Source organism: Egretta garzetta, unplaced genomic scaffold, assembly GCF_000687185.1.
Source record: "Egretta garzetta isolate BGI_Z169 unplaced genomic scaffold, ASM68718v1 scaffold220, whole genome shotgun sequence".
Classification (NCBI taxonomy): domain Eukaryota; kingdom Metazoa; phylum Chordata; class Aves; order Pelecaniformes; family Ardeidae; genus Egretta; species Egretta garzetta.
The window spans coordinates 1187341-1199190 of record NW_009258414.1 but is presented as its reverse complement, the minus strand read 5'-3'; the positions used below and the strand labels follow the sequence as shown (position 1 = coordinate 1199190).

The 11850-nt window shown below is 42.5% G+C and overlaps 1 protein-coding gene across 1 annotated transcript; it reads right to left on the bottom strand.

The window, feature by feature from the left end:
• Positions 1-1551: 1551 nt before the first annotated feature.
• On the bottom strand, positions 1552-10189 carry VGLL1 (vestigial like family member 1). The gene is made up of 9 exons (XM_035898449.1): positions 10103-10189; positions 9567-9602; positions 7622-8356; positions 7450-7513; positions 6383-6612; positions 5387-5803; positions 3076-3135; positions 1665-2397; positions 1552-1585 (listed from the first exon to the last, which is right to left on the bottom strand). Exons 5-8 carry the CDS (start codon positions 6591-6593, stop codon positions 2357-2359), a joined length of 729 nt encoding a protein of 242 aa, XP_035754342.1. The 5' UTR covers positions 6594-6612; positions 7450-7513; positions 7622-8356; positions 9567-9602; positions 10103-10189; the 3' UTR covers positions 1552-1585; positions 1665-2356.
• Between the last annotated feature and the right edge of the window lie 1661 nt (positions 10190-11850).

Genomic DNA, 11850 nt, shown 5'->3' with positions numbered 1-11850 from the left:
CGCGGAGCCCAGCACTGCGGCTCAGAGCACTGGCGAGCGGGGCCTGGGGTAAGACACCGGCCCCTGTTCTGCTTGGGCACTTGTTCCCTTCCCCCAGGTCTGCGGCACGGCCGGGTGGCGAGGACATGGCCTTGCCAAACCTTGCAGCAATGGCTCAAAGCCTTCCCATGTTAAGGCAGAATTGGTGATGCCTTGTGTCCTTGCAGTAGGTGTCATGCATTTAACAACAAGGGGGGTTTCCTCCCCCATGCTGTCCCATCGCACTCAGTTGATTCGCCAGAAACACGGGCTTTAAATTATATATATATTTTATACATATAACACTATATATATAAAATATATAAAGATTATATATATATTTAATATAAATATGCACAGGACTAGGCTGTTCCAAGCAACACTACATTTTAAGAGCATTTAGATATACTGTTTTAGGTCTTTTCAGACCTTAGAGCAAAATTATTTTTTTAATTTTTTTTTTATTATTATTTTTTCTTTTAGGAGGTGTGGCACTGGGAGACAAAAATAATTTTTCACTATTTTAAAGCAATAACTTGACTGGAATTACAACACATGCCAGTAAGACAGAGGTACAGGGTGCAGCTCGGAAATCTTTGCTTCAGCCCATAGAAGAAGTCAGATTATATTACCACGTAGCCTTAAAAATCAGAGAATTAAGTGGTTTGTGGATGACAAAACTAATTGGAGAGGTATTTCTAAACTTGAGAGAAGAAAGACAATTTTGTATAAATATTAAAACAGAGTGATTTTTCGGTGCTTGTCCATAGGAAGACAGGATGTTGGTCTACCTTTTGTTAGCCCAGTTAAAACGGTTCCTCTTGCATGTGGTCTCAGGAGCAAATTTGTACGATACAAAATGTGATTCTGTTAATTTTTCTTTCTAAATCAGTACCATAAATATCTAAAGTTGCTGAACTCAAATTATTTATAAAATTAGAAGGTGTTATAACCGAAGTACGCCGGTGGCAGCATAGGTATCTGGTGCAAACAGAGCCACAAACGCTTGTACCAGCCAAGGACTTGTCCTAGAAATCACAAGCTCTAGGATCTCAATGGGCAACTTTCCTCAAGCAACTGCGTAGAGCTGTCAGATAAAGTTACTTGTGTTCCTTTATATTAAATTAACATATAGCTAATGAAGAAGGAATAAATAAACCCAAATCTTTTTGTATCCTTAGGATTTACAATAAAGGCTAAGCAGTCTCTCTTACTGCAGGAATTACATACACAAACCTAACAGTCGGTCACATGAGGTTTTACTCACCGCAGCTTCAGCAAACGTCTTTGCCAAGGGCAAGTGGTGAAACGAGGTGGGGATCTGAACGTGCAGGATCGATGCACGGTTCATGGCTGCCACTTCTGCTGCACGGAGGAGCATCGCCACCACGCTCCGTGCAGCCGTTCTGGGGTCACTGGGATGCACTTACCATGAAAGGAAGGATTTTTACTTGTTCTGGTGACAGAGCCCTTCAAGCTCAATAATTTAAATTCAGCCACACACGGTTTATTTAGACAAAGAATCTTTTACACCTGCAGAGAGCCTGGGAAAATGGACCATTCCCACCTCCAGCTTTTTGCTCAGTGGTATTTTAATTGCATCCAGTGAGGACCAAGATTTCCTTCCAGATGTGGACCATTCCCACCTCCAGCTTTTTGCTCAGTGAGGACCGAGATTTCCTTCCAGATCTAGTGCTAATTCACTGTTTTCTAAAGAATACATCATAAGAGGGCAAAACAGAGCCTTCGGGCATTGTGCATATTACATAGTTTCTGAAGAATGTCCCTGTGAATTGCAAGTATGCATACGAATTATTGTACTTCCAAAACATAAATATGATAATGTGCTTTGCTGACCCGTGGTTGTCTTGAAGTCTTGCCCATGGTCTAAGACTATTTTAAATAATTTGGAGATACCAAATCAAGATAAGAAACTGCAGCACCATATTTATGCTAACTGCATCCCTGCAGTTATCAGTTATTAACTGCATTGATAAGAATTGTGCTTCTTATCAAGAGGTGGTAAATGAGTAAACACAGAAAGATTAAAAAGTGCTAAGAGTCCTTTTGGAGAGGGCTGCATGAAAAGCCTTAAGCAGACAATATTTCTTCACAACAAACATACTGTCATGTTTAATACCACAGCTATTAGAAGTTATTTACTAAATAGAAAAGGTGATTTTTCATTCCCCAATTAGTAAATAGTACATGTATTCTTCCAACTGAGAGAAAAAGCACAGAATAGCTGCAGTTCATTCCTTCTTGATTCACAGTTGCAAATAGTAAAAGTTCACAGCAAGAACTTTCTCTTTCAGGATAAAGTAGAAACATCCAGTTGCTAGAAGTACAAATCTTGTCTTCTGTCATGAATCTGAATACCTGAAAGACACAGCAGGATCAGGACAGTCAAACAGCATAGTCCATGCAATCTTTTAGGATGTTGTGCAAACAAAATTGCACCTTTGGGTCTGACGCAAGAGGGCCCTTACTAGAATAAACAGAGTGACCCATCCAAAGTATCCCCAAAATATTGCACATCAAAGAACCAGCATAAGGGTATGACACAGTCTCAAGAGACTAATAAAAATATGGAAGCCTGAATGCTTTGGGAGCAATTTCTTAGAAGAAATCTCCTAGCAGCATGGTGGGTTTGTTGATGAAAACTGCGGTAATGCTAGCATGCAGGCCCAACAGGGACCTCAGCCTGAAGCCAGGTGCTTGAGGTACAAGGCAAGGGGTGTCCTGTCTTTCTGGGATCTGAAACTTGGACAGCCAGAGCAAAACAGGCATTGTGAAGCGGCAGGCTGATGGTATAACCACAGAAACTACGGTAGATGGAATTAGAAAATCATATATCTTATTTTAATAGAACATTTTCCTTTTTCTCTGTTAATGTAGTTATGGGACGTGGTGTGTATATCTGGGGAAGGGCAAGCTTCTGAAATACCGTCTGGAAGCAACCAAGGAAGCATCTTTAATTCTGTGCGCATAAGCAAGGCAGCTACCCTTCACAGGCGAGTATTCATTTGTTCCAAACCTGCTGGTTTCATTACTCACCTGCAGTGGCATGGCTTACACTGGGATTTTCTGAGCCTTGGTAAGAGCTTGCTTTCCTCTCTAAAAAAAAAAAAAAAAAAACCAAAAAAAAAAAACCAACAAAAACCCCCAAAAAAACAAACCAAAAAAAACCCTGGAGATGAGCAGAAATTCAACATAGAGCTAAAAGTAGGCAGTAGTTCCTAAAGAAACCTTGTGCTTTTGCAGCCCAGCCTATAGCACAGGTGCTGGAGAGCTCTGTGCTGTCTGGCACAGCAATATACGACTTCCATAAATATAAATATCAGCTGTTCTTAAACATGACACAGCGCAACGAGAAGTATATTTAACAGATAGAGCCAAGAAACGGGGACTCCCACAGCCAGACTAGATGCACACATCCTAGGGGCTTGCCAAAGACTCGCTGTGAACACGGGCCAGCCATCTCTTATCTGTTCTTTTTGGGTTGCTTGATAAGCACATGCAGGGCGTTACACATGCAGTGTTATGGGGCTCCCCGAATATTCAGAAAGGCTCTGTAAACACCCTGAAAGAAAAAGCTTTAATTGGCAATAGTTGGGGAACATCGAGCAGTTTAATTTCCTTTTCAATTTTTCCTCACTCGTTTTCTTCCTGAAATTTTGAACAGAAGTCCACCCTTGTTAGCACTTCTTCCCTTTTTCGATCCCAAGACTAGTTTCATGAAACATCTCCTTTTTTGGATGAGTTGGTTCCTCGGGCTCCCAAGCCTTAGTAGGCTCACATTGCCCCCTTGGGGGAAGAGGGCACCTAACCTTGTTCTTAAATTAAATCCTAGAGGTCCAGACACTGTCTCTAAAGTAATTAGACTGTCAGTCACTAGCTGCAAAAAGTCTAGGGTGCGTGCCTGTGCAGCACATACATACAGCCTCAGTTAAATCTATCCAACTACATATCACAAGCAGAGAATTTGTGTTCCAGCTGAAGACATACACACTCTTCCTTTTCCATGCATAGACACAGACAGGCGTTATACACTCTAGCAGGAATAAGTTAGCAAAACACCTAAAATTGGGGTCCTCACGACAACATAGCTTCGGTATAGCCTCAAAAGAGGAACTGTGGACAAGACTGCCTGCAGGTGTAAACCGTACCTTTACCCGTGCTGGGTAACCTGTAGGTTTTTCACAGCTGGTTATTTTTCAGAACCTAAGACTCAAGATCGCTTCTTCTCACGCCTGGTCCGTCTTCTCTAGAAGCACCAAGTAGGAGGCACTGTATTTTTCCAGCAGACTCCCTAAACAATTTCACAACCCTCTTTCTTGGAGACCAGCGCCAAGCTGACTCTCTGGGTGACGCCCAGGAACGGCAGTGCAGGGGTATCCAAACGGCACCGGCCAGGAAGCCTGATCCCAGAGAGCTTTGCAAAGGCAGGAATTACTCACAAGGGAGCAATTTCATCCAGCAGTCCTAGATGCTGTGGAGATGTAAGCTCCTGGGAGATGGACTTCCATCCCCAGCCATCTTTCTTCTGTGTGCTGGCAGCACGTAGGATTGGGGTTCCTACTAATTGTTAGCAATAAATAAGCAACAGTCATCGCTCCTGCATGAATTGCATTAGCTCTGGGAAATCTACTGCAGAGAGCAATCACAGCCTTTGACACACAGGGCAGCAGTGCTTCCCGGCAGGCAGCAATTAGCCGGCACACAAGGCAAGGCTGACACGCCAGCCCCTTTGTCCCAGTCCTTCCAGCTACAGACAGGGACTGGGGAGGGAGAGAAATCCCTGGCCTTCCTAGTAAGGGCTGCTGTTTCACATCCTGTATTTGGAATATCATTAATGCCCTACGCAGTAAGATAAGAGCTCAGGGCTCTTACCTGGCCACACCTTTCTGGTCATAATACGGGAGCATCTGGTACACACCATACCTGCTACCTATAAGGTAGGGATCCTGACAGCACTGTGAATAATGTTTATATTCATAGAATCATAGAATTGTTTAGGTTGGAAAAGACCTTTAAGATCATCAAGTCCAACCTTTAACCTAACCCTGCCATCCCACCACTAAACCACGTCCGTAAGCCCTTCGTCTACCCTTACAATATCTCCCTAATGTAGTCCAGAAAGTAAATTATTGTGCAAGTGGACAATGCATATCTTTTTTGATTAAGCCATGCTGTATAGCTAATCAACCCCAAGTACCACAGTACACACCATAGGTTATCTATTGGAAAAAAAGTCTACGAGCTGGGCTGAAGAGGGCTCCAATTTGAGAACCGTAGGAACAGACTGCATTATTTTATCTCTTTACAGAAGACGCCATCAAAGAATAAAGTGACGGTATTTCCTTACCTCCCCCAGGAGCTGAACTTTGACTTATATTTTGTAACCTAGCAGGTCCAGTCACACAAGCAGAACTTGAGTGTTGCTTCATGGTACATTCCTGCATGGATGTTAGGCACCTTTCCTGTTGCAGAAGACCAAGAAGAGAACCGTATTTCCTGTCAGAGATGGGTTCATCTACCGCGTGCAGGTCAGGCAAGGCATGATGATATACCGAACTGGTAAGACTGGGAGTCCCAATCGAAGGGAAGGACCATAAATCTGCAGGTTCAGTTGGATGACTCCGCAGAGCTGATGGCTGGTATGGGCCTGCCATACCAGCAGCAGAAAAATTCAGACCAGAATTTGACATGCTTGCTGCAGAAGATGATGGATATGGTTTGGAGCAATGTGAAGAGAAATTCCACTGATGGGGAGACATGCTATCTACTTAAAAAGAGAAAGAAAGCATCTGAAGTCTCATCAATTCTTACTTTTTTCCAAGGCAAATTCTAATGGACTTCTAAAGGAATGATACCAGATAGCATTTTCATTTTTACAGAAATATATAGTCACTTTAGTGCTGCTTATCTTAAAAATCAACCACAAATTCATACTAAAAGCAGACTAAACCACCACCACCAATACTTTCAAATAAATAGTACGTGTTTTCTTACAGGCCACTAGCATAGGCAGGTTTTTAAAAATTGCAAGCTTAGACAAATATATTTTGGCAGAGACGACAAATTAAGTTGTAATGCACTTAACGCATCTGACAGTGATGGAGACTCTTGGCTGGAAAACGAGGACCCAGTCCTGCCAACAGGCCCTGCTTGGGAAGCACCCCAGCAAGCACGGGGATTTACCCAGGAAGTCCCAGCTACATAATCCGGGGGGTTGCAAGCATGATTTTCTTGCTTTCTGTTTGTGTACAGTTCCAAATTTAAGCATGCTGCACCTTAAATTCCTTAGTGAAAGCCAGTTACCCCCATCTAACACCACGCTCATGCATGGAAAGCGGCTCACCGTTCTTCAGGACAACAGTCTCGTCCTTATGCTTTGTGCTCAGGTCTTGTGGGTTCTTGGCATTGCTTAGAGCTCTAGAAAAATGTTCATCTACCACGCTGTTAATATCCCCTTGGAAATACGTAAATACAACACTCTGAGACCCCCATTCTGTTTTCACAGGCTCTTTGCTTTTACACTGCTTCGGACAGAGCTTCCTTGTTTCTTCCATTTTCAATAACCAACAGCCCCTGCCAAAAAAAAAAAAACCCAGACCAGTCAGAAGAATACTATTCAACTTAAAGTGCACAGACAGTGGTGAGCCCATCTTCCTCCTGAAACTGGTATGGCCAGAAGTACTGTTTACTAGTAAGATCAGATTATTTAACTGGGTTTCTGCTTCTTCCAAGCGCCTTTTCTTTACTGATTTCCTTATTATATACTTCCAATATGAAATACTCAAAGTATAAAACAAAAGGAGAAACCTTTCAATAAATATGTGCTACATTTGTCAGAATTGTGATGAGAGTGCATTTTTCCCAATCAGACAAATTGAGTCCAATTAGTCTTTAATTCGTTCGATGCAGTATCTTTTGCTGGTGAGTTCCAAGTTTGATACAACTGTACAATATCTAGCCTCAGTAAGGGATACTGCATCTTGAAAGCAGTGAATGGCTCGGAGATGCAGAGGGCCTGATGGATACCAACCTCGTACGAGTTACCTGTCAATGCCACGGCATTGGCTCCATTGAGGAATAAAAAGGGCACATCTACCCACCAGCTGTCGTTTCTCACCCCGGCCTTCATCCGTTTTTGAAACCCTGGGCTTAGGACCTACCACTGTGCAAACACACCCTGAGGATGGAAATGTCCTGAAAGAACTGAGGCACTTCAACAAATCAGACAATATAGAGGTGGCATCAGCCCTGGGTGAAGCTCAGGGTGAACTTATCAAAATGCTGTGTCCAATTTTCTGTATTGTTAAAAACCCCATATTGACAAAGTGAAAAAAAAAAAAAAAAAAAGGAAAAAATACTAATTGGAGCTTAAAATAATAACAACTTCAGATAAGGTAAAGTGTGAAGTACCTTGTTCGCTGTTAGCACACACCCCCACAAGGAAAAGACTTCCGAGAGCGCTTTGTTGCTTCACCTGTGAGAAAAAGAGGCTCAGATTAAATTATTGGAAATTTGAATGATGGCAAATTCAAGTAAGAAAAAAAAAGCAAACAAAAAACCTTTTTTATTTGAAACAACTTACCTAAGAACGTTGTGGGTCTGCCAGCTGCTTAAAACTTTGGTAGCAAGACTGCTAAAACACGCTGTAGCTCAACCAGAAGTTATGGATTTAAGGCAGGAATTACTCTAAAATAGTTTGCAGGAAGTCAACAGAAGACTGTAAGACTCCTTTTTGTTCTCCTTAAAAATCTCTGCTGCCAGATATGGTAAGAGTAGGACAAGGAACATCACTGCTTGCCTTGGAGAAGCATCGTTTTTATGCATTTGTGCAGTTTCTGGCCGCAGGGGAGCTGGTTCTACAACCAGAGCTCATACGTTCTGCTGTAATCAAAATCATATTTAGCAATGCTCAGGCTATGAATGCAGTGAGAAGTGCCTGCTGTTTCTATTCAATTTTCCAGTCTCATTGTCAGCTCATCACACTGCATAGCATAATTGATTTACCTTGGTAGCAAAAAGAAGGCTGTTGTTTTTCAGAGACCAGGGAAACCTTCGGCCAATAGCCAGTTGTATCAAGCAAAACCTAATGAATCATTAGATTTGTGTTTCCATCCAACTAACCCTGCAATATGTAGCATTGCTTAACCTATTCTGATACATTTATCTGATTTCTTTTCCAGTCATAACCCCCCCAATCCTCAGAAGCTTCCTAATAAACATTGCACTCATCTGTGTCTCGAAGGGTATTCTGAAGTATCTGCAAGGCTGCCTCCAAATGGTCTCTCAGTGTTTCTTACACATGAAAAGACTGTTCAGGCTGCAAAACCAAGTATTCAGACATTAAGAAATACAAGGATTAAGGTTGTCCAGCCATAATCCATCCCCCTGTTTCTGCTTAAGCCCTCATCTACAAACTTTGTGTCCATGTTTATCATTTGCTTCTATGTATAGTTTTGTGTGTTACCTCTGCCTCCCCCATATGCTCTGTTCAGTTCTCCCTGCTTCATGATCCCTTGCTCAGCTAGCCCCAATCCCCTATCATCAACTAAAAAAATTATGTTCTAACTCAAGAGCTTCTCAGTGCTCGTGTTAGGATTTCTATTGCTTTGCCATTCCTGCATCCCTTCCCGAGCTCCAAACCTGAACGCAGTGATGGGGATGGGACACATACCATTGTTGGTCACCAGTTAGGAAATGCAAGGGGATACTCTGTAACAGTTGGCTGATTCAGAAGGTGATCTTTCAGATCATTAAAACTGACCAAACGTTCCCAAACACAGAAAACTTAAACCAAAACCCCGTCCACCCGATTTACAGGCACCTTCGCAAGGCACATGAGGGGAGCAGGAGCTAGCACAACCCAGCCAAACAACTGGAAGAACTTCAAGCAAAGGAAGAGACACTATTTTTTCCCCAGTCTTGCTTTAGAAGGTAACCCACTGTTCACGTTAAGAAACTTTCTGGTTGCTCAGCTGGAGACCAACGCTTGCCATGGAAAATTCCAACCCAAGCGGTGAAAGCTCGGCAAAGCCATCAGCAACCATATGGCCTGAGAAGGGACTACATCAGGCCATCCTGAAAGCAAGCAGCAAACCAGCTCCTCCTACACTGCTCCACCACTACACTTCAACATACCATTTAAAAAGCATTAGCTCTGGCCCAGAGGTCTATTTTTCCTGTTCCTCACTCAGTGCAAGCCAGCCATTGCATCTTTGTACCACTTTATTAACATGCTTAACTTGCTCATGACATTAATTGTAAGCTGGCAGCACCGTTTATTGGTGTGTAGCAGCTGTTAATGCTTGTGTCAGTTGTGACCACGGTAGTTACAATGCTAGAAAAATAATACATTTTTTAAAAGAACAGTCATTTATCTATTTTTTTTCTCATTTCCCTTAAAAACTAGTCCTAAGAAGGCTGGATATAGCCTAGGTTATATCTCAGTCCTCTCAGTGATCATATGCACGTGAGGAATCTAATGTACCAAGACCCAGGACTTAGATTTGGTGCACCATGGTCTTCATTACCTGAACTTCCCATTCTTCTGTCTTCCAGCAGGAAATCTGCAAAAAAAGGCAGAAATCCTTCCAATTTGTGCCTGCCGCAGACTGCTGTCAAAACGTAGTAGAAGCAGCGGAGCTCACGATGAAACAGACTCAGCTCACCCCCACGCTACTCTCAGAATGGGTTAATTATGGCAAAATATTGCACATAATTGTGCAAGTTGTTTGTCCTTCAGGTGGACAAGGATGCATGGTCAGCACAGGCTATGAGACGGTTGGTGACTGCTCACACCACTTTACAATATTTTTCACATTCCCCACCCTTGCTAGTATTATTCATTTCCCATCACTGCAGCATCAGACAGGGAACTCTCTGTTCTTCTATTTCATGCAGCCCAAACCAGTTTTGAAAATAAGTAAAATTAAAAAAAAAAGAATTCCGCAAGTATTAAGCAATACTTTAACAAGCAGGCATTCTCTTTCATCAAGTATCTTTCAAATAAGGGAACGTTTGAGAACGTCAGCGAACATAGGTTGGAATTATCATTGAATTCTCCTACCTTAACTCACTGTCGCGAGCAGTGTCACACCCGTAAGATTTTCCAGATGTGGGAGGGTCATGCTGTGCCCAGCAGTTTGGGATCCTTCCCCCGGCAGGCTATGTGCGCTCTGAGGGACTGCAGGAGGAGACAAGCAACGTTCATGAACTCCCTACATGCTTTCTAGCCTCTAGCTGCGAGCGAGCTAGGCGTTTCCTTCAGCCTATCTGCTAAGAATGCGTGAAATGCGCTCCAACGAGTCAACCGGGTTAGGAGGTTTCAGGAATGAGGAAAATAGGATTGCAAGTAGGTTTGGTTTTGGGTTTTTTTTTTTTTTTTTATGACGATGTGTACACAATAAAGACGACAGCGCCTGGGCTTCAGAAGAGTTTAGAGCAAGATGATAAATAAGTTGTGGCAGAGAACCAAACTCGGCCAGGGTCAGAAAGGACTTTCCTATGCCAGATTATAGTTTATTCAGCATGAAGTGTGTAACTACAAACATCCGCAAGAAGGAAAAGATCACCTGTCTCCACCCTAGATAAGCTGGATGACCAATCTTCCCTCTCTTCATTGCTGGATCTCTTTAAATGACTACAGAAATCTTCAGAAAATAAAAATACCGTTCTTGTTCTCCAAGAGCTGTAGCAAGAAACAGGTAGCTTGGGGTCTTTTTTTGTATTAAATTTACCAAAATCACCAAATTGCAGCCATTCCAGAAACGTTGAATCAGGGGCAAATCTGCCAGCCTCAGCTGGAAAAGTACACTGGGGAACTGGAGTCACCAAGCTGGTGACACTATGTCTTTCATGCAGTAGCTTAAGAGTTTGTTTACTCACCCAGAAAGTAGGAGAGCACAATCCAATTCCCTCTGCCGCGGTACGTACGAATCCGCCCTCTGCCATCTCCCAGAACAACTTAACTACCAGGCTGTAAGATTTCCCGGGACAGCACTTAGCCTTTTATTGACACACTCTTTGCATAAACACATTTTCATTGTGAGACAGGCTGCACTCCAGTCTACCAGCAGGGCAAGTGTCCACAACATCTCAATCATTTGTTCTTTGATCCCCTCTTCTAAGCTGTTTCGTGTAGCAGAGATTTCTTCCGCTAAAGCTTTTCAAGAGCTCAATTCAAGAATTTCCTCTTAGGCCGGCAGTTAAAGCATGCGTAAGGTTCTTAGATGGCACCAGTTTAAGGCTCCTAGGTGAACACCCCGAAGAACTACAGGGTAAAAATGGGATTATCAGCCCTATCCTTTTGTAATTTATGAAGTGAAACAACTGATTTCCAGTGCTTTTTAAGCATTCAAAATGTTAAGCTTTGAACAAAAAAAAAAAAAAAATTTTTTTTAAAAAAATCTTCATTTCTGAGAGTAAAAATTGAAATTCTGCTTGTCCTTAACAAACCAATCCCGTGCACACAATCTCAGTTGTAACCATGGTGGCTACAGCCATTCCTTCTGTGCCTTTTTATCTTCGTGCAGGGTCTGTTAACACGCCAAGCCAGGACAGAATTCTGAGGCAAACCCCACAAAAAGGAAACAAACACCACGTCCCATCATAAACACCATTCTAGAGACACGTCTACTGGACTCCAGTTGGAAAGCTCTGGCATGCAAACACATACGCTTTATAAACTGAAGTCGCTGGGCACCAAATGCTCGGGTATCTTTTACTGAGGGGAAAAAAAAAGACAATCTCAAAACTAATCAGAAAAGACTTGTTTTGTTCATGAGTTTGTTTATTAAAAAGGTAGTATAAAACACA